The 23571-nt window shown below is 41.8% G+C and overlaps 1 protein-coding gene across 2 annotated transcripts in view; it reads right to left on the bottom strand.

The window, feature by feature from the left end:
* Positions 1 to 23571, bottom strand: part of ADRA1A (adrenoceptor alpha 1A) — a gene marked incomplete at both ends in the record, with an annotated part of 103287 nt that overhangs the window by 8769 nt on the left and 70947 nt on the right. The window contains one exon of one of the 2 annotated variants that reach the window (XM_079773085.1): positions 3512 to 3897. In XM_079773085.1, the coding sequence (XP_079629211.1) occupies positions 3512 to 3897 (386 nt within the window). Of the gene's footprint in view, positions 1 to 3379; positions 3898 to 23571 lie in introns of those variants that run through there. The other variant, XM_079773084.1, reaches the window with a different exon arrangement.

The raw sequence follows: 23571 nt of genomic DNA, 5'->3' as shown, positions 1-23571 counted from the left end.
GTGCAGTCTGAGAGTCAGAATTATAGACGCCAAACCCTTTCATTTATGACCTACTATTTGTTGGTTTTGGCTGGAATGAATATTTGGCAGCATATTTACTGAGGTTAATTGGCAAGCAAATCCCAAGGGAACAAAACATTAAAAAGTTTGGGCATGGTTTAGTATCCTTAGCATACCCAGTCCTGACTTGGGGACTTTTACCCCCACCATTTATGAGAAAGGGGTTCTGTGGGGAAAAAAACAACATGCAGACCTTAGTGTTAGGGAGAACCAGGATTGAATCATGGGTCCTCCTTGGCTTTGAGCCAGTCCTTAATCACTCTCAACTATCAGGTTTTAATCTAAAATATGTGAATATTTTTGAAATTGTGAAATTGCTACAAGGTTTAGAGACAATGGGTACAAAAAATGCCCTGGTAATGCCTGGCATGCAGTAGCACTTAACAAAAAAGCCTTAAGAAAATATTTATTTACCCAAATGCCACTGTCTACCATGGATGGACCAACTCAAGTATGTGGTGAGAGAGTTACCAGCCTCAATATTTTGGAGAGTTTAGCATACACTGAGTAATTGAGGAGCGGTCTTGGATGAGACACACAGAAGCGAAAGGAAGAAAACTGTGACAAGCAAAATGCTTTCCTGAAATCCTTGCAAACATTTGGAGACATTTGTGAATAAAGAGATTCAAGGTCTCTCTTAATGCATGCAATTTGAATTGCAGAAGAAATCGGGTTTTGCCTATCCCATTATGCCAAGCTGACTTTTTGTGCTGCTGAGACAATCCCAAAGCAACTGCTTTTCACAACCCATTAGAGAAGACATTCTGACCCCTGCTGCTCTGGGCAAATTCTTCAAACTCCAAATAGATGCAGTAAACATGGAAGTATAAATATGATCACCATTTGTTTAACTGTGACAATTTTAGATAGTTTTTTGGCATGCTCAAAGGTACAGAGATTTTTTGTGGGTGAATAAAAAATATCTTGGATATTGTTATCCCACTTTGGCTAAGTCTTGGGTGACATTATTAATTTCTTGTAACATTGGAGTGTTTACACATAATACCACATTATGGGAAAGGAAAATAATGTTAAAGTTTGCCTCCCTGGAGGGAGTGGGGTTGGAGAAGAGTGTAGCAGACAATTATTTATGGATCATTTTGCATGAACACAATTGTCATGGCTTTTGTCCGACGATGGAAAGATTCTCTAGTTGTTTATTTTGATTAGCACTGGCATTAATGCGAGCTTTCTGGTGATCTTAAACTTCCTTGTCTGCAATGATGTTTAAAGATCATCTCAAACATGGAGGCATATTTTGCTGAAGAAAAACTGTTACCATTCTTTCATGGGGACGTTCTTCCTGGAGGGGAAGCCTGGCCAGAGTGATTTTTAAAGTTCAGATTCTGAAGGAAGTTCTTCTCAATAATGAAACTGATTTTTCCTATTAAGGCAGAAGAGGAGCGAGGTTTGCATATTCACATCCTTCCCTGGTGCCTACAACCATAATAGGACACCCACATCTGGTAGAGCTGTTATGCGACATGCAGAAAGTCCAGAAGAGTCTAAAAATCCAGCCAACATCTAATGCCAGAATCCAATTTATGAGCACAAGGCAGAATGTCTAGCAGATCAGCAAGAAGACACTCTCCAGAAAGAGGTGAGAGAGTGGTAATATTCTATGTCCAAACACAACCAACAACCAAATCCAATCCACATACAAACATTCCCTCCATGGCAGTATGAGCAGGTATTAGCCTTTCAGAAGGATTTAAGGAAATTATCATTTTGCTGCAAGGGAAGAAGAAATAGATGATGTTGGCTACTATTTTGCCATGAATGGTTAAATAACGGCTACATTCTACTTCAAAATTTTTAGAGGGAATTACCCAAATATGGGGAAAGAGGCCACTGAAATGACAAGTAGTTTTAGACCGGTGATTCTAGTCAATAATTATTCCAAAACCATAAATCTCATTTTAAATTGTGACTGTGAAATATGAAAAATATTTTAATTTTTACATGTAATTACCATCTTCATATTTAGTAGGTATACCAAGTTATTAAGGTTTACCAAAATTTGGTAGACAAAAACAAAAAAATAGCATGTTGCCTGAAGAAAGTGGAAATAGATGAAGTGAATGGGATACTGGATCTTTTACCAGACTAAATGGACATCTGTCAAAAACTCTTTGGAAACTCCTGCTATTGATGGGCTTTTAGTCAGTATGCTCCCAAGATAAGTGTGTCACTCAAATTTCTGGAAGGATATACTTAGATCACATGGCTCATTCCAACATTCTACAGGTGCATGGAGACCTTGGCTCTCATCCATTATGCAATAGTGAAGCCGCTGAGAAGAAATGGAAATCAAGATGTGCCTTTCAAAATATTATCACCTGTGGCTTTTCATAATAGAGTTCTGAAAAAGGTAAGTGATTTGTCAGGAAAGATCTTTCTAGGCCATGTCAAAGAGGCTGTAGAGTAATTTTGCAGCCTCTAATTTAGCATGAAATTAGCACCCAGCCCACCCCAACCTTTTGATCTTTAAATATGTTACATGAGAAGACTTCCTCCATGTGATCTAGGAACTGCTTAATGGAATTTTGTCCACAGTAGTTAAGTTGAAAAAAATTACCCTCATCTCCACTGTCTTCCAATAGGAAAAACCATCCTTTCACTGACTGGTTCTTTCAACACACTCTAGACCCAAGCCTAAAGGATGTGCCTCCTTTAGTGCAGAGATATGAGTGCCCTCACCCTCATCCTTGGGAATCAGGAGAAGTAGCTGGTCAAACCGCCGAAAAAGGTAAATCTCACGGTCAGGTTTAACCCAAGCTGAGACACTGGATGTGTCAGAAATGAAGTTCAAAACTTGCTCTAAAATGAATGAGTATCACCCACCATCTTAAGGCTCTTCCTCTCCGGGCCCTGGCCCTGCAAATCTCCAACACTGCTGTCAGTAAGTTTAGCCTGAAAATAAAATCCCCTCACTCCATCGAGAACTAGCTCCAAACTTAGAGTGTGTGCTGAAAATATTCATGATGAAATCATAATCCTATATTTATAGACGTTTGGATTGTGCATGAAATTCTGTTTCCCATGGTGTTTTTCAATTAAGGGGCGCAGACGTGGAGAGCGGGCTCCGAGGATGCCCCAGAGAGCATTAGCCTCAAGGACGTGCTGTTTATCCTCATCTTGAACTGGATGGCCGTGTGACATCCTCCCTCCTCCCTGAGCCCTACCCACTGCCCAAGAGTTGGTCTCCTCCCCCACCCATTCCCAGATGGCCCCTGGTTGGAGGGTTCCGTCTTGTCATCCAGGAAGAGTGAACATGCCTAAGAGTATCCCCCCCCTTCCGTCTGACCTTTCCTGTCCTCTAGACTTCCTCCCCGTTTTCACTGAGGGAGATGGTGTGGATCTTAATGGTTGGAATTTGATGGTTCTCTCCATGGCTGGGGGTCGAGGGCCCCATGCAGCAGCAGACCTGCAAAAAGCTTTTACTTCTCACCCGGGCTGTGGTGCAGGCTGATGGGTCTTTGGACACTGTAATCTTGGCAGATCCGCGAGGCAGGGAAGAGAAATACTTCCATTCACAGACCCCATCTGTCTTGGAGATCTTATAGAAGGTCTCTCCTGAGCTCACGGGGATGCGCACCAGGTCCTTGTGCTGCCCCGCCGAGGCGTGGCTGGGCGGGTGCAGGGTGTATCCCAGGGCCCGTTTGGAAGACTGCTTTTTGCGGAGACACTGGATTTTCAAGACATTCTGAAAGGCCTTTTTAAACTCTTGACTGGAGCATGGGTATATAATAGGGTTGATGCAGCTGTTTAGGTATCCGAGCCAAAATGCTATTTTAAAAACTGTTTCAGAGGGCTTGAAGTCAGGGAAGAAAGACCCTGGAAGGAAACACATAGATTCGTACATATTATTTGCAAGCCAACAGGTCAATGGTCTAGGAAAACAAGCAAACAAACCAACAAACATCCTTTTACATTATTTTTTAAAAGTTTCAAACAATTCCAAATGCATTTGAGCTTTTCACATTTGACTGACTAGCCCTGATGAATGTAATTCTTTGCACTATCCCCAAGACCATTCTCTTTGGCCCATATGTGCAACATCACTAATGTGAGCAGGCCCAGTGGGTAGGGTCACACTGATAAACATTCTCAGGGTTCTCAGTGATAAACATTCCCTCATGTCTGCTTGAAAGCTTTACATAATGAAAACTCTGAACTTAGGCCGAGTCTACATATGCAATTTTTTTTTGCCTGAATTTTAAAATAACCTGGAATTCATTCAAAAAACCCATATAAAAATGGGGTTATTTTAGCATTCCTTTTGTTCTTTAAAGCAATGTTATACAGACACGACCTAAATAGTTATGAATTCCTTCTCTCCTGAATATTGAAATTGTATCATATCTAATAATAGACAAATATGCAAATTGACCATACCTCCGACACACCCACAAGCCACGCCCACAAGCTATGCCCACCATCCAATCAGAGCGAGTATGCAAATTAACCCCAACCAAGATGGCTACAGCCACAGAGAGCAAGGTTTCCTAGGTAACAGAGGAAGCCAAGCTTTCTGCCAGCCGTTGCAGGCCTAAGCCTCCACTCAAGCTACAAAGTTTCAATTATAGAAGGTAAACAAATTGAAACAAATGGTGGCAGAATGGAGCTTGAGAGAGCAGGCCAGGGTTGCCGCTGGCAACAGGGGAAGCAAAGCTTTCAGCACACCCTGGCCGGGCCCACCCGCTTAAGGCAACAAAGTTTCAATTATAACCCCAACAGAAATGGCTGCCGGCCTGGAGGGAGCCCCAGGCTTGGCTCCGCTCCAGGCTACAAAGTTTCAATTGTAGAAGGAAAATAAATTCCAGATACCAGGGTCTCCGCTTGCGTTGCCAGGGGGCGTGGCCTGCCTGCAAACCACCACAGGCTCCTCGCTCAGGCCGCCGCATGCCCCAAGGGAACCCCACCCTGATCAGGGACACCCTTCAGGGCAAACCAGCTGGCCCCCACCCCTGTACCAGGCCTCTATCCTATCTAATAAAAGAGTACTATGCAGATTGATCATCACTGCAACACACAATATAGCTGCCCCCATGTGGTCAAAGATCCTGCCCCCATGTGGACACAAGATGGCCACCACAAGATGGCCAGCAGGAGAGGGCAGTTGGGAGGCACCCGGCCTGCAAGGGAGGGCAGTTGAGAAGGACCAGGCCTGCAAGGGAGGGCAGTTGGAGGTGATCAACCCTGCAGGAGAGGGCAGTTAGGGGTAACCAGGCCGGCAGAGGAGGGAAGTTGGGGGCAAACAGGCTGGCAGCAGAGTGGTTAGGGGGTGATCAGGCTGGCAGGCAGAAGCGGTTAGGGGCAATCAGGAAGGCAGGCAGGTGAGCAGTTGGGAGCCAGCAGTTCTGGATTGTGAGAGGGATGTCCGACTGCCCGTTTAGGCCCGATCCAGGGATCAGGCCTAAACGGGCAGTCGGACATCCCTTGAGGGGTCCCAGATTGGAGAGGGTACAGGCTGGGCTGAGGGACAACCCCCCTTCGTGCACGAATTTCATGCACCGGGCCTCTAGTATTTTAATAAGAATCCAAAATTTATAAAATATTAGCTTTGTTAACTTTTGGCCAGTGATTTCCAATTACACTGTAAGTATAGTCACCTACCTACTATGTTTAGACTTACACCTTGACGTTGGTGCAAATTCAGCAGAAACTGCACTTTGAATTTTGAGTTGTGGTCTTTTCCTGGGCTAGTAATATGTGGTAGGATACTCTCATGATGCTGGGCAATGACAGCAAGATGATTTTGCCTAACTGTAGGCTAATGTAAGTGTGCTGAACCCATTTAAGGTAGGCTAGGCTAAGGTAGGTTAGGTGTGCTAAATACATTTTTTTTATTTATGATCTTTTCAACTCACAATAGGTTTATTGGGATATAACTCCACTATAAGTTGAGGAGTGTCTGTATTTTTCTTTGATGATGCCTTTTGATGTTATAATATGCTTCCCTGCTCAACACACTCCAATGGCTGCCAAAATGCTTATAAAATGCTTGTCAACTGCTTGACATTCAGGGTTCTCCACAGAACTCGACCTAATCTAGCTTTCTAACATTAATACTTTTACTCTAACCAGACACTACGAACTTGTCTCCACTTGTCTCCATGTTTGTAGCGAGTCTGGTTGCTCACTTTTTTTTGTCCTCTTGAGTTGGGTCCCCATGTCTAAAATGCCCTTTCCCGTCCTCTTTAGCTACTCAAGCCTTGTTCATTAGTTAACAAAGCCGGAATCAAGTTTCAGACCTCTTTAAATATTATACCATAACTATCACATAGCCGTTGGCAGCAGAATAACAAAACCACGGAACCTTAAAGTGGGAACAATCTAAGGCATTATCTTATTCAATTACTCAATTTCCAAGTTAAAAACATGATTGTCACCCACTTGATAGCTATGGCACTAATACAGTGATTGATAAAGGGATCTAAAACTCCCAGTCCAGTGTTCTTTATTCTCTGCACAGCTTTTTTTCTTTTGCTCCAGCTTAAAACCTTTATTTTATTTTTAAATATATTTTATTAATTTCAGAGATGAAGGGAGAAGCATCCTATATAATAAATGGCTAATATTTAAATAGACTGAATAATCGAACAATTGAACAACCTGTCGCTATGATGTGCGCAGACCACCAGGGGGCATGCACGGAACATGGCAGGCATTGGCCACAGCGGGATGGTGGAGCCGGTGAGCAGGGGTGCCAGCCAAGGCAGGGTACCAGTCGCTGTCATTGGGCTGAGCCTCTGGTGGTTACTGAAAATTCTTTGCTCCTATGCGCCACGGTCCCGCCTGGTGCTCATACCTGCTGCCAGCGTTGACCCTGCTCGCAGATTGCTCAGCCCCGTCAGTGGGTACAAGGGGGGGCAGCTGCTGGCCCTGATTGCCCATCAGGGCTTCTCTACCTTACCCTGCTCCTGAGGGGCAATCGGGGCCAGCAGCCGCCACTCGCACCCACTGCTGTCGCCAGCCCTGCTCGCACCCACTGCTGGCGCTGGCCCCAATCGCTCTGCACCATCAGCAGGTACAAGCGGGCCAGCACCATCAGCACATGGGAGCAGTGATGGCTGGAGCAGGGCTGCGGGCAGACAGGGGACCAGGGGCCCCAGCGGGAGGGGCTGAGACCCGCCCCTGTGCCCACCACAGCCTCGCAGCCCACAGTTCCTTTCAAGGTGCATGAATTTGTGCATTGGGCCCCTAGTCAATGATAAGAGAGAATCATTGGTTGGTTGCCTTCTGCACATGCCCAACTGGGGATCAAGCCCGCAACCCAGGCACATGCCTTGACTAGGAATCGAATGGGTGACCTCCTGATTCATGGGCCGACGCTCAACACTGATCCACACCGGCTGGGCAAGGCCTTGCTTTTATGTCTTTCTTTTTCTCTCTACTCTATGGAACCATTAGAGGCATGACAAACTGATGGGTTTCCTTATTTTAGCAAACAATGCCCTAAAATTTAGTAGAGGATTTCATCAATATAAACAAAGAGTACACTTAGATATTGAAAAAAACAAAACAAAAAACACACACACACAAAAACAAAACAAAATGATACAGTGGTCAATGGGAACATGTATTATCTCTGAGACACACTCCCTGCTAAGTTCAGTGTGTCTCAAATAAATTAAAACAAACACACACACACAGAGAGAATGGTTGTAAAGTATTATTCTTTAGCTCCAAAGCTTTTAACATTTTCTTATAATTATAATAGGATTTATTTATATTGAGTGCCTGGTTTGAGCCAGGCCTGTGCTAAACACTTTACATACAATTTCATCATCATTAGCAACATCCCCACTTTACAAATGAGGAAACAGTGGTTTAATGAGGTTGAATAACTTAATTAATGTCACATGGGCAGATGGTTGCTGGTAGAGGTGGAATTTAAAATTGGACAGTTGGATTTTCGGGCCTATGTTCCTTCATGGAATCTCAAAATAGATTTGAATAATACACCTCTTGGGAAAGAAGATGTTGAATAGAGAGTGATGAAGTGTATAGTTGCAGGAAGCTAAATTGGAAAGATGTTTTTTCTTTTTCTTTTTTAAAAAATTTGTATTGGTTTCAGGTGTACAGTGTAATGGTTAGATAATCGTATACTTTACAAAGTGATCCCCCCCCCAATATTTCAAGTTCCCACCTGACCCCATGCATAGTTATTATAATATTATTGACTATATTCCCTATGCTGTACTTTACAGCCTCGTAACTATTCTATAACTACCAATGTGTACTTCTTAATCTCTTCACCTCTTTCACCCAGTCCCCTAATCTCCCTCCCCTCTGGCAGCCACCAGTCTATGAGTCTATGTGTCTATGAGTCTGTTTCAGCTTTGTTTGTTTATGTTTGTTTGTTTGTTTATGCTTTTTCAAACTTCATTTGAGATGTGAAGAAAGTGGCCAAGGCCAACAGGAGTGGTGGTTTTGCTTGAATATGATCAGTTCTAGAAAAAATTATTTTTACATTATGATGCCAATATATTGTCCAATATATTTTCCTAATACAATAGTGACATGATTAAGGGAACCTGCTTCACAAAGGCATGCCTTGATCTGGCCTTAATGAGAATACATGAGCAGGCTATACCAAGAACTACTTTGTCTGAGAATTTCACTATTCTATAAATCAACTAGAAAGGGGAGTACATTTCTATTATTTTAAGAATTTTAATTAAAAGAAAAAGAAAAATACATGAATTATGAATGGGAATTCTAATAAATTGATTTGGGATCCCTGGAATTTCCCCCAATTCTTTCAAGGACACTCTTTCTGCTTACAGAGCCCTGATCTGCATGCATAAATATAAATCTCAAATGTCCTTTTAGTCCCTCCATCGAGCCCCCCTTACCTTCAGTCTGGCTGACTCAGAGCTGAGCTTCTGGGCTCTCTCTACTGTGGCCTTCCTGCTCTGCCTACAGCTTCAGAGCTAAATACTGGTCCTCCCCACTACAGCAACAATCTCTGCTCCAAGAGGAGCATATAGCTCCCAGCTTAATCCCTTGAACCCATCACCCTGAAGGTCAGGTTATCCCTTTAGGTGAATCTGTCTGCTTTAATTCTTGAGCTTTGTAAACCCCCCAAGCCCTCAAGACTCTTCCCTTCACTGAGTTTCCTTCCACTATTTGGTCTGCTGTAGAATCTCTGACTCTTTTCTCTTCAAGATCTTCTAACCATCCTGGTCAACTAAAACTTGGCCAGACTGAGATGGACAGAACATAAGTTTATCCCTGAGCACCATCAAAATGTTGGAGATGCAGAATTTTTGTCTCCACTGTTGAGGCCTCTAGATTCCATGAGAAAATTGAAAATTATGATTTCAAATACTTTTTGCTCTCAATGTCCCCAATACAGGAGAAAAACATTTTTCTGCCAATTTTGGTTTTCTGTTTTTTGTTTTGTTTTTTCCCCAGAAGTGCTTCTAGTTCACTCTATTAGACAGTGGAGACAAAAGTGGAGTTCTCAAATTCCAGCCCAGTACCGGGAATTAGAAAGTTCCTCTTCAGTTCAATTCTTTCAGAGTCAGGGTGACGTGGTATGGAAGCATAAACCTGTGAGTCAATTCTCTATGGTCCTAGCCTCCCAGCTTCTATGCTTCATTTCACCTCCCTGGAAATGTGACATCTTCAAGACAACTTTGAGACATTATGATAAACCCTAATTAGCTGGAGTCACAGAATGCTACAATGTGAAGACTGGCAGAATCATAGAGACTAGCAAGCACTGTCAACCCTTCCTTTATAGCTGAAGATAGTAAGGCTGAGGAAAGAAAGGGGGTCCCAAAAAATCACCTGGCTCATTTGTGGTCCCGTCAGGACTATACCCAGACTCTGCTCCACTTCACCCATTGATGCTCCTAATCTATGTGCCATTTAGTAACCCCACAGAAAGTGTTAATGGCAATATGTATAGATGTTAGCATAGGATGACAACAAGTTTTGCAGAGATAATGAGAAAGAAGGGGGAGGATAGTAACATCATAAATAACTACATCATTCATAAAGTCATAATGTACTGTTAAAACACTGGAAAAAAGAACAGTCGGTGATGAGCTTGGAAGGGCTCATCTGTAGGGTATCACATTAAGAAAATTGGTGCCTGAATGACTCCAATTAAAACAATGCAAACTCCAAAGGAGAAGCTGATGTTACATGACCATGAAAGAAAATAACCCTTAATTGTTTCTCCTTGTTCAACCAGTAGTCTCTCCATGATGTGGGTATCAGTCTAATGTGACTGGTATCCATCCAATGAACAGATGAGAGACACAAGCTGTCACACAGATAGAAAGCCAGTTCCCCAGGCCAAGGAATTCCAGTGCCCAGCACTATCCAGGCCAGATTAGTTGGCATCTTCTTGCCAGGAAGAAAACCCATTGAACTAAACCCCAGAGAAAAGCTGTAGGATTCATAGTGTAAGCACAGACCCAAGTTTCTTATTATCCCAGAGTCTACCAGATGCCTGTGCTGGGCTTCTGGTTTGGCTGTCACAGTGACTTGCCTTGCGCAGCTCAGCCAGATAGGAGTCTTTAGGTTATGTACCTAGAATGGCAGTCAGGGATCTCTAAGAATGCTGGCCAGCTTAACTGTGGACGAAAGCCGTAGGCTCTCAATCTAATACTCATGGATGGACTTCCCATGAAATGAAATACAAGTCTGTGTATGTACACAGATTCATTTTCTTGAGAAGAGGATTTCACTTCTATTGGCCCCTTGCATTGGTCTTGGGGGACATAAAAGATGGCCAAGTGTACCTCCCACCTCCTGAGAACAAGATATCTCTCTGGTTGGCAGACCTTACTTAGCCCTTACGTCCTGATGACAGCATCAAGCTTACAAACTGGGCAAGAGAATGTTAGTTCAACACCTCTTTAGAAGGATGTTCTCTTTTCTTCTATTTAACAGGGGGTTAAAATAGCAGTTTTCTTGTGCCTCTTAGGGAAGTGATGTGGTTACTCTCTTGTGAGAGGTAATATGTTGAGTCTTTTCTGAACTTTCTGGCAGGAAGCTTGAACAGTAGTCAAGTCAAAGAAGGAAGGAAGTGTTGGAGGGTGCCGTGAGTAGGGGAAAAGATACATATTGTATTCTGGGTACACAATACTGAACAGAACAAACCCAGAGCATTATTGGGACTGCCCAGTGTGGGAGTGTTGTTCCTTTTCCCTTTATCCAGGGACTGGCGTACACTGGCCTTTAGTTACTATACCATGATTACTATTATCAAGAACCACTGCTTCTTCCAGCCTAGGACAGGAATGAGATCACTTGGGGAGATACTCTCTCACACCTCAGGCTTCTGTAAGGGGGAGACTCTATGGTATCATTCTATCTGGCCAAGTGTAGCTCTACAGAATTAGGGATTTACCCTGGATGAGTCCAAGCTCTCCAAGTAAAGCACTACAAAATGTTTTTCTCAGGAGTTACCAAAGCCCCAAACTATATTTCTCCTTTTTTTTGAAAAGGGGACCATGTCTTCTAGAACACACATGTTCAACCCAAACACCCACAGTAACTGGGTAGACTCACGGTGCACATTTCCTTAGAAGAACTCCTGGTGTCATATGTTTCTTTTTGAAATAAGTAATTCAAACAGTTTTGAAAGATAGCACAATTTTCCCCCTCTTTAGTTAACAAAATTTTGATATTTGTCGGCAAATAAGTCATCATGTTCTTTTAGAGGTTGTTTCCTTAAAACCAACCTCCTTTCATAAACCAACTTATTTTCCAAACTTTGCCGCTTTCATCAAAGTCACCATTGCTTCATGAGTCTCACACTTGATACATCTTATAATTGCCACACAAAGCTTTCTCCAATCACCCAGTTTAAAGAAGAGTAGTCTCCAAACACACACGTGTTAGTGTGGTGTATTTCTTCCATGGCACATATCATGGTTTGTACGTTTTCTTTTTTTCAAAAGAATGTTCCTTTCCCCTCACCCCCCAGTCATGAATACTTTTAAGGTCTACTCTCTTAGCATCCTTCAAATATACACTACAGTATTGTTAACTATAGTCACCATGTTATACATTATATCCCGGGACTTACTTGTTTTATTACTGGAATTTTATACCTTTTGAACACCTTCACCCATTTTGCCCACGCTCTTGTAAGTTTTCTTGTTTAGTTGTTTTCTTTGATTATCTGTCTCATCCCCCAGCATGTACAATAGCTTTACAATGGCAAAGGCTCAGGTTGTCTCTCTTGCTATAGAGCAAGCACAGGGCCTCGCTCAGTTCCTGAAAAAATAATGTGTATTTGACTCTTCCTTCTCTTTGTCTCTCACATTTCAACCAGTCACTGAGCCCCACTGATGTTTTCCTTTGGAACATCATTCAGACTTGGCCTTTCCCCTCCACTCCCATTCACAGGACCCATGCACTGCGGCCGCAGAGCTGGAGGGCTCTTTCCACTTATAGCCTTGTTCATTGCTAAGCCAATGGTGCCCAACTCATCACCCTGCAGCTTTTTAAGGGTGGCACTACTTTCCTGCTCAGAAATCAGAGACTTCAGGATGAGGAATCGGGAAGGCTTGGATTGGCTGTTGAAAGCTGAATGAGTCACTTTCCCTTCCTGAGCCACAGTTTCCTAACCTGTAAAGTGAAATGTAATCATTACCACACCTTCCCCCTTTAAAAACATATGCTTCTAGGTAAACAGGAACTGTCAAAAGTGAAAAACAGGCTCGTGTCAGGCAGGATGATTGAGGAACCCTGGGAGATGGCCAGGAGGGGAGAGGGCAGCTAGAAGGGAGGGAGCACACAGTTTTGGGTTAGGTTCGGGGAAGACATCCTAATGTCCATCCTGGAGATTAATATCTGAGCTGGAGGGAAAGAAGGGCTGGGAGGACATAGCCAAGGGCTGTTGTCCTGAGGCACAGGTACACATGCAATACTCTGCGGCCCACTGACAGTGAGTTACACTGAGTAGGAATGGCATTTGTTCTATTTGTGCATAGAGCACAGCATGGTCCAGAGCTCCCATGCTCCTTGGTAATATGAGAGCTGCACACATGCACATCTAGGTCCTGAGAGGCAATGGCAGTGGTCATCTTGTCATCTCCAAGGGGAAGAGACAGAAAGTCAAGAAAGTGATTGAAGCCAGTAATATATTAAGGGAACCTCATCATAGTGAGACCTGCCAAGATGTGTGCTGTACATTGACTTTTTGTTGCTGATAAGATCAAGGTCAAGCACATCACCTTGTCATTCAAGGCCCTCCATCATTTGGTTTCACCAGCCTTACACAAACTTGTCACTCACCTGACAAGTAATCTGCTCAGCACCTTCTCTGAGATAGGCACCGTTGTAAATACTAGAGACAGGATGGCCAGGAAAATGCACAAGGTTCTTGGCCTTGGAGTTTTCATTCTATGAGTATTTCTAAGAAATTACTATTAAACTGAATTGTAAGTTTCCAACACCAAGGCTTTCTTCTTGCCATGGCAGATTTTTCACTGTAACTTTGTTAATCCACTAAGGTGACTATGGCCTCAGCTCCTGTGGTTCTCTGCTTTACTCTCTTGCTCCTCTCACAGTGACCTGTCCCTTTCCCTTGTATCAATTCAAACTTAAATCCATTCAAGTTCTCAGTCTGCAGAGTTGTGTTTAAAATCCAGCTCCTCCATGAACCCCTTCCTTCATTACAGTCTGTTTTTATACCATTTACCCTAAGCCAGTGGTCAGCAAACTCATTAGTCAACAGAGCCAAATATCAATAGTACAACGATTGAAATTTCTTTTGAGAGCCAAATTTTTTAAACTTAAACTTCTTCTAACGCCACTTCTTCAAAATAGACTCGCCCAGGCCATGATATTTTGTGGAAGAGCCACACTCAAGGGGCCAAAGAGCCGCATGTGGCTCGCGAGCCGCGGTTTGCTGACCACTGCCCTAAGCATTTAACCTTAGTTACTTTTTTTGTAGTACACATCACCATCTTCTATGCTTGTGTTTTTTCTTGAATATAAACTCTTTTAAGTCAGAGATTTTTGTATTTTTATTTCACTGATGTATCCTCAACACCTACAACAGTTTATATAATACAGAAGAACCACACAAATACTGTTGAATGAATAATACGTTCAATCCTTATGATTTTAGTCTCTTTAAAGACAACCTATTTCTTATCCTTTATTTCTATCTCCTTTAGTGATGAACAATTCTCAATAAATGTTTATTGAGTCAATAGATGACATTTGTTGAGGGAAGAAAATGATATTTTGAATAAAATTCCTGCTTCAACTACTTACAGCTGGAAATACACTCTTAAATGGACAATGAGAGCCTGTCTCGACTCACATTCCAACATTTTATCTTCCCGATCTTCAAGACATTCTTATTTACATAAAAACAAAATAATTATACCAATAATTTTTATAGCTAAGTCATAGGTACTTTATCAAAGTATTACTTCCAGTACTTATAAAGACATTTTATAGGGTCTTGTAGGAAAGGCTGCAGCCTGTAATTAAAGCGCGATAGTCATCAGCCTCCTCTCATATTTGTGGGATGTGAATTCAAGGCCAAACACCACAAATTCGAAGCAATGAAATAAACAACCAAAATCGGTCACCCCGGGAAGAAGCAGAGGAAGTTTTCAGGGTGATGTCCCTTCACATCCAGCATAAAGGGTAAGGCAAGTTCCATTCCACAGACTTGCTGGCAAGGACATGGGTGAGTTGTCTGAGGCTTTTGTAGTGAGAAGTGAACAGGGAGCAGGCAGATGAACTTTTGGTTCTGTACTTCTGTAAGGATGCCAAATCTGAGTTTCCTGGACAATCCCTACTTGGCAATAACATACCAGGTCTCTCATTGGCCACCAGGTCACCCAGACGCATGTCCCTTGACACTGTAGCCATCCATCATCTAGCTCTGTTTAAGGCAGACTATGAAGAGCCCTTTGTTTACACTCCTGCACACACCTCTTCCCTGTCTGGGTTAAGCCAGGGACAGAGACTGTCTATGGTCCCTTCCTACTTCTCCGCAGCCTTAGGCTCAAGCTGGACCAGACCAGCAGAGTGCCTGACCACCACCCAAAGTAAGTAGTATTCAAAATGACATAACATATGTACACAGACATTTTATAGATTATTTTCAAACCAAAAGGTGTCTTTTTGGAAGCTATAATATGGCTTCTAAATACAATTGGGCAAATCCATTTTAAGATGCAGAAAGGGATTGGGGAAATTTACTCTCTAATTTTAAAGGGCAACAGAGTATGACACTGTTTTGATTATAGACATTTTTTTAAAAAAAACTGATCATGCCTCCATCTTTCATAATAAATGCAATATTGATAAATCTCAGTTTTACCTCAGGAGACATCTTTATTCTTTTCAAAATTAACCAAGCCTTCTGCCGTTTCAACTGAGAATTGACTGATACTCTAAGGGGGAAAATAGAGGTCAGGGAAGCTCATCCATTTCCACAGCTTCAATTTCCTTTTTTGCCTTGATGACTCTCAAATCTCTATCCGTAGACTATGTCTGGCTCCTGAGCTTTGGTCCACATACACAACTATTACCAATTCATTTCATCCTTAACATAATCAATCTGAACGCATCGTCTCTCACAAACCTACTCTTTCTTCTCTACTTCATTATCAGTAGATGTAACCCCTTCCTCTAAGTTGTCTCAGCCAGAAAACCACTGTCCTCAACCCTCACTCTCCCACTACATCCAATCACCCAGTCAAGATCACTAAACTTTCATTCTCTTTGTCACCATCTATCCTAGTTCAGGCCTCCATCATCTCTAACTAAGATCCTGTATCAGCTTACTAACTGAGCTTCCTGCTTCTAGTCTTTCCAACCTAGTGCCCACACTGTAGCCAGAGAGATTCTGAGAAAACAAACTTGATCATATCATCCTTAATTAAATCATTTCAATGACTCTTCACTGAATTCAAGATCAAGTACACATTCTGCACTAGGACTTACTAGGTCCACAGGTCTGGAGACTTACAATAAATACACTTTGATAGGTAACTAGTTAGTAGAGTATGGTGATCCAAGTGCTCGCTCAAAGGCTGGTTAGTATTATAGGAAAGTAGAAAATTCTAACCCCTAGGAATTGAACATTTGTAAAATTGTTAACTAATATAGTATCTTTAGTTCACTAGCATGTGATTTAGGGTTATAGTGTTTGAGATATCATAGTTTAATCTTAAAGAATAAACATATGGCTACCAGAAGGCAGCATGTCCACTCTAAAGCCTTCCCAAGGGCAAATAGGAACCACTCATGAATTTCCTACTGTTCTAATGGTAGTGATGACAATGGTTCAGAAAGTTTTGCCAAACCTGAAAGGTCTGAGTCAGGAATAAAGATAGCTGAAGGATAAACATGGAAAGTGGTAAAGAAAAACCAAAGACAGAGACAAGCGCATTGCAGGCTGCCTGAAAAGAACTATCCCTGGGGCAAGGTGCGATTTTGTGTTTTTCTAAGGAAAGGTTGTCCCCCACTGTTGTGATTCCCACCAACGCTGTTTTCTGGATATGCTGTTGGGAACAGAAGCCTCCTCGGCAACTCCAGCACATCTGTGCTCATTCCCCAGGCCAGGGTTCAAACAGCAGACTGTTACCTGGCTCTAGTTATCTATCATCTCTTTCTTTCACTCACAGGAAAATTTTCATGGGAAGATAATAAAGCTACGCTAGTTTATCAAAATGAAAATAATGACACTCATTATTTTTGTCTATTCCAATTCTCAAGATAGGTATCAGTGTCAGTAGGTGGCTGACTTAGGAACATGTTCAAACCTGGGGGCTCCGACAAGTTTCTATTCTAATTTTTAGAAGGCTTACATTTATCAAGAATAACTGAAGAGGGAGGCTGCTAGGGGCAGGAAGACCAGCTAGGAGACTGGCATATTGGTCCAGCTTAGAATTCTGGCCAAAGATTAAAAGCTGTAGGAAGACAGATTGGGCTTCCCTGAAAGCTGGTCTTCTCATAAATGAAAGTATCCTGGGAAAGGATGGATAACCACTCACTGAGGTTTCACACTGGGGATTCAAGCAACATAAAACATCCTATTAAAATATTCTTGAAGGTGCATGTAACTCTGACATTTCAGAACTTCCTGAAAAAGCAAACAGTATTGGTGGAGAAAGGATTGATTGTTCTGGATGTCTTGTTTCCTTTTTAATATTGCAGTAAACAAACACACCATGATAAAGTCTTCTGGATCTAATGATCAATTTCCAGGAAATAAAATGAGGAAGGGAACATATAAAATGACACCTAAGGGATGAAGTCAGCAAAATTCAGACTATGGAAAACTGTTCAAATAAAAGAAAAAGAAAAAATTTAAGAAAAAGGAAAAAAAAAAGAGATGACGGGAAAAGCTGTAGCATAAAAAATACTTAAGACTAACCATAGATTTCAGTTCAAACAAAAAGTTTCTAAAGTATTATTATAAAAAACACAGAGAAATGTGGACACTGGATATTTGATAATAAGAAATTATTACTGGCTTTTGCCTTTAAGATAATAATGGTGTTATGGTGATGATTTTCAAAAAAGGGTATTGTTTAGAGGCACATAGTGAAGTAGTTACAATGAAGTGATGTCTAGAATAAGCTTCCAAAGGCTGTGTGGAGTGGAGAACCTGAATGAGAAAAAACTGCTCACATATCTATTTATAATTGTTCGAATTGGGTGATAGGTACAGAAGCCTCATTACACTATACTCTTGTGTATCGTTGATAATTTCCATAATAAACTTTTTGAATTTAAAAAAAAAAGAATAAAAGTATGTAACTAAAAATAATTCCTTGTTACCTGATTTATTTGTGCTTTTATCTGCATTTCTAAGTTTCTTAAAACTCTTTTAGGTGAGTTTTGCGCTTTGATTCATCTGACTGGAAGACTGAATGCATTTGGGACTATGGCGAAACAAGGAGGTGAGACTTTGTTCTGACCTCCTGGATCCATTTTGAACCAAGACTGTAGAGATGAACCAGTGATTCACAGCATAGAATGCCACAGAAATGTCTGAGGAGACAGTCAGCGAGGCAGGGAAGCATTCATGGAGGACAGACTTGAGGACAAATATGCCCCCACGTGGCCTCAGAGAGTAGATAACACATGGACCTATGAGACAAGGGCGGGGAGGGCGTTTGGAGCGAAGGGAACCAGGCAAAGGAAGATCACACTGAACCTGGGTGGAAGATCACAATGACTCAGTGAGAAAGGGTGGCCTGAAATGACAGAGGCCTTGGAGAGCAGGCAAAGGCATTTAATTTGATACAATGATAATCCAGCAGCTTCTGCACTTATGATCACAGAAAATTATTGAACACAGTCATGTTTTTAAGGCAGATATATTCAGGATATATTGGAGAAGTGTATTCACTCACGGAGAAATATTTATAGAGATGAGACAAGAATCAAGTGTGAAATAGAGTCATAGTAGAGCATCAGCTCTCTTCCAAAGGGCCTCCTGGGTGGAAAATTCATCCATAATAACATCAGGCCATTATTTGCCTTTTCACTCTCCTCCTTTTGTAAATTCCCAGAGATGCCACGTGTTACTGTGACAGACTGAATGCAGAAGCAGCTATGAGGATCCAGCTGTCTTTTATAGCCAGAAATAAAAGAGATTGCAAAAATGTAAACAATATTACTCTTTTTATTATTTCTTTTCAGTTTGAAAAATATAGGTTTTTTTGCACAAAAATATATCATTTAGGTAAATGCAATGGGTTCATTTTGTTATTTTAAAAGAATTAAGTATTTTAAAAATACTTCAGTTTTAATTTCTAGCATGGTAATATCAACAGATCTAATTTATGTTATGAAAAGCTCTTTAAGGGTCTCAATAACCTTTAAGAGTGTAAGGGAGGCCGGCGAGCAAAAGGCCTGAGAAATGCTGTATTTGAGTGTTCATTAAGAATATGGAGAAAAGGGGATTCAAGGGGAATTTCAAGGAGGAAGTGGTCAGACACGGTGATTAGGTCAATAAATAATCCCCAAGCACTCTCTGTGTCCAAGGCGCTGAAATGAAGCAGGAGGGATCAAACCTGTCTCCAGGCTGTCAAGCTGGCTGCTGTTTGATTCAAAGCCAGACACACATTGTTATCTGCATTGACAAGAAAGTCGGTTTTGAATACCTTCTAGTGATGCTCCAAATTATCTATTCTTCTAGCTGAGTGGGTGGGCAAAGTTTTGAACCTCTCACCCTCAGAAAAGCATAGCTTTATTAACTCATGTAGCAAGAACGATCTCTAATATATGAAGCAGATCCAAAAACACATATCCCTTTGCTTACACAAGTTATAAACACTGCCAACTCTGACCTAGCTTCTGCTTACTCTCATTTACTTCTGATCTAAGGACATTTTTCATTCCCAGATTATTTCTCCAGATAGAGCTAACAATTCAGTTATCTTGACATGCCATTTAGTGCATGTATAGAGAAAGCCAACTCATTTGACTACCTGGAGTCTAATGAAAATTAAAGCCAGGACAGTATCTGCCTGCAAAAAAAGGCACAAAGCTTATAAAATATTTTAAAGTTTACAAAAAGAAGATATTTTGGGGGTTGTGCAGGTACCATTCTTCAATACTCAAATGAAAAGTTACTTTTTGAAGAAACTTTTCCAAAACACTATTCACCCACCACCACTCCCATGTCAAAATTAAACACTCCCCTTGCGCTCCTCTGAGCACTCTGATTTTCATCTAATGGAATTTATAAACCCATGGCATATGAAGTTTGTTATGCATCTTTCTGCTTTACCTCCTTGCCCAAGGAGATCCTTCAGAGAAGGTATTTTACTCATATTTGGTTCCCGACAATGCCTGACATGATGCCAAGTTTTAATTATTGAATTCAATTAGTTAAAAAAAATTCCCGAGAGTTATCTACATTGAATTTGTTAATTTAATGTATGTAGTTGTTCAAAAGTTTATTACTGGGTTCCAACCAGACATAGTAATACATATCGGCATAGTATCCTGGCATGAAAAATGGCAGAACTGGACACAGTATATGGAGGACGTGTTTTTAGGCATTTAGTTTTTCATCCTTGAGAGAAGAAGATACAGATGTGTTCCACATTTCCCTGGCTTTCTCCCTTAAGGCATTTGCTAAGCTGTGACACAGGGAAGTGAAGCTCACACAGAGAGCATCTCTCTAGATGGAGAAAACAGAGGCTGTTGCTCGGGGACACTAAGATGAATAAATCTGCGAGGCAGGGTCCAGAGAGGAGAAAGCTGTGCAGGGAAGTCCCAGCAACAGCAGCTCCACCATCCCGTCATGGCCAATGCCCGCTGTGTTCCGCACAGCCCCCTGGTGAATCTATGGCCAAATATTTAGCTGTGGGAGCAGAGAGCAGGCACCTATAAGAAGACCTGGCAGTATATTCAGAACAATTTGATTCTGTTGAGGTTGCTTTTGGGCTTTGTCATTGCTTCTAGGGCAAGAGTAGCCCTGCTCCCAAGTTATGTTTCTCTGAGATCTCACCTGAGCCTAGAATATGGAGAAGGTCTCCATTCTAGCTGGTTTTTCACCTTTAATGTGTTTGCACACATGTGATCTCTGAATCTCTGGTGAGCCTAGGGATAATAAGTGGATATTTTGAACTTTATGTCAATAAATTCAACAACCTGGATGAAATGGATAAATTCCTTGAAATACACAAATTTTCAAACCTGGTGCATAAAGAAACAGGACGTTTGGATATATCTATCCACTGAGCCAAACCAGCTAGGGCACACTTAGCTCTTTTCTATATCTTCTATTTCTCTCCCTATTATGTTCATGCTTTCCTTTAAGTTCCTTAACATCAATATAATAAAAGGTTAATATGCAAATTGACCAAACGACGGAACAACCGGTCGCTATGATGTGCACTGACCACCAGGGGGCAGATGCTCAATGCAGGAGCTACCCCCTGGTGGTCAGTGCGCTCCCACAGGGGGAGCGCTGCTCATCCAGAAGCCAGGCTCACGGCTGACAAGCACAGTGGAGGTGGTGGGAACCTCTCCTGCCTCCATGGCAGCGCTAAGGACCCCTCAGGGGATGTCCAACTGCCATGGGGAGTGGGCCTAAGCTGGCAGGTGGAAACCCCCCCAAGGGGTCCCAGACTGCTAGAGAGTACAGGCCGAGCTGAGGGGACCCCTCTCCCCCCCCCAGTGCACGAATGCCATGCACCGAGCCTCTAGTATTTATAATAGCTGTCTAAAATTCTTATCTGCTTTCAATCATTATTGGTTTTTTTTTTATTTCCTCATTTTGATTCCCACTTTCCTGCTTCACCCACTTTGCAAGTGTCTAAATTTTTTGTTCTTCTTTTAAAGAGCAGCTTTACTTGGAAGACAGTAAAATTGCCTGCAGATCAGCTTTCAAGACTTGAATTTAAGCTCTGTTGGTATGGATTCATGGTGGCCTTTAATCTAGGGCTATTTAGCCTTAATATCAAGGCATGGCCTTTCTGGGATCTCTATTAACTATACCAGATGTTCAAAAAGTTCTCATTACTGTGTGGGATCAGAACTCTACCATCTCTCAATTCTTTGTTAGTGCTGGGACTTGTTTAGCCTATAGTTTCCTAGTATTTTGTTCTGTTCTTTGACCAACTACTTGAAATCTCATTCTAAATATGTAGGGCACAGTATTCAGCTAGAGACTCAATGAGACCCCATGCAGATATTTAGGGCTATCTGGCAATGTTCTTCTCTCTGATATACTGGCCCACAAAGTCCAGCCACTGCAGCCTCCCTGATCCCCGATCTGTTTCCCCAACTCAGTGAGACCACCATGCTGTTTAGAATCCCCTTCCACGTACTATGTATGATCTAGAAAGTTTCTCCAGGCAGAAAATCAGGGACATACATATTAGGGCTCTCTCCCTTTGTTTCTCTTCTCTCAGTGATCAAAATTCTGCATTGCCAGTTGTCCAATGTTTGCAAACAGATGTTTCATAGACTTTGTCCAGTTCTTTCTTTATTTACAATGAAGAAAGGCACCCGGGACCCAGGCTTTCCTTGCAGCCCCGGCTTCATCTGGAAGGACATCTGGTCTAATTAGCCTATTACCCTTTTCTTATTATAGATATGCATAAGCCACAGATACAGACAATAGTGTGGTGAAGGCTTGGGGAGGGGGCAGGAGTGGGGAAAATGGGGCATCTATAATACTTTCAATAATAAAGCTAACTTTTTAAAAAAGATAAAATATTGTGAATAGTTTGCACAATGACAGGATTACTAGGTTTAGTGAGGTGATCACATTGTAAGGTATATAAATGTTGAGTCACTATTTTGTACACCTGAAACTAATAAGATGTTGTATAGTGACTATACTTAAATTTTTAAAAAACTGAGGAGGAGGAAACACTTTCAAACTCATTTTGACACCAGGTTTTTTTGTTTGTTGAAATCAACAAACTATTTCTAAATTTACGTGGGAATAAAAAGGATCTAGAATAAACGAAGCAATCGTTAAAAGAACAAAGGATGAAGATTCATCTTACCTGGATTCAAGACTGTAGAAAGTTAGAAGAATTAAGATAATTTGGTATTAGCAAAATATTAGGTATGTATATCAATGACACATGGAAGTCCAGAAAAAGACCTTCATATATGTTGTCCTTTGTCTTTTAACAAAGATGCCAAGGCATTATGTGGTAGGCAGAACAATAGCCCCCCAAAGATGTCTATATCCTAATTTCAGGAACCTGTGGAATATGCTACCTTACAGGGCAAAAGAAACTTCACAGTTAAGAACTTTGAGATGGGAAGATTAGCCTAGACCAGTGGTCGGCAAACTGTGGCTCTGTTGACTAATGAGTTTGCCGACCACTGTCCGACTATTCAGGTGGACCCAATATAATCACAAGGGTCCTGATAAGTGAAAGAGAGAGGCAGGCGGGCCAGAGAGGGCCCTGTGACAGTTGAAGTAGAGGCCAGAATGATGTGAGTGGAAAGGGGCCATGAGGCAAGGCAGGCATGCAGTCTGTACAAGTCTCTAAAAGGCAAGGGATGGCTTCACCTCTGGAACCTTCATAAGGAACATAGACAGCCCAGCTGACACCTAGATTTTAGGGCTGTAAGACCCGTTTTGAACTCCTGATCCCCAGAACTGTAAGACCATAAGTCTGTGTTGTTTGAAGATACTAAGTGTGCAGTAATTTGATACAGCAGCAATGGGAAACTAATACACATCCAGTGAGGAATGTTTCAATAATGTTTCTGGATCCTGGTCATCCATATAGAAAAAAATGTACATAATTCCTTATCTCATACCAGACACAAAAATTAACTCAAAATGGATCATAGGTCTAAATGTAAAAACTAAACCTATGAAATTTCTAGAAAAAAAAATCTTGGTGACTTTGAGGTAGGCAAAGGTTACTTAGATAGAACATCAAAAGTAGAAGACATATGCTGGGCTGGTGTTGCTCAGTGGTCAGGCATATACCTATGGACCAGGAGGTCATGGTTCAATTCCCAGTCAGGGCATACATATGGCCAGGCTGGGGGCTCAATACCTAGTGT

The sequence above is a fragment of the Cnephaeus nilssonii genome (genome assembly GCF_951640355.1).
Source record: "Cnephaeus nilssonii genome assembly, chromosome: 5".
Classification (NCBI taxonomy): Eukaryota; Metazoa; Chordata; class Mammalia; order Chiroptera; family Vespertilionidae; genus Cnephaeus; species Cnephaeus nilssonii.
The sequence above is the reverse complement of the archived record's forward strand: the minus strand, read 5'-3'. Positions and strand labels throughout refer to the sequence as shown.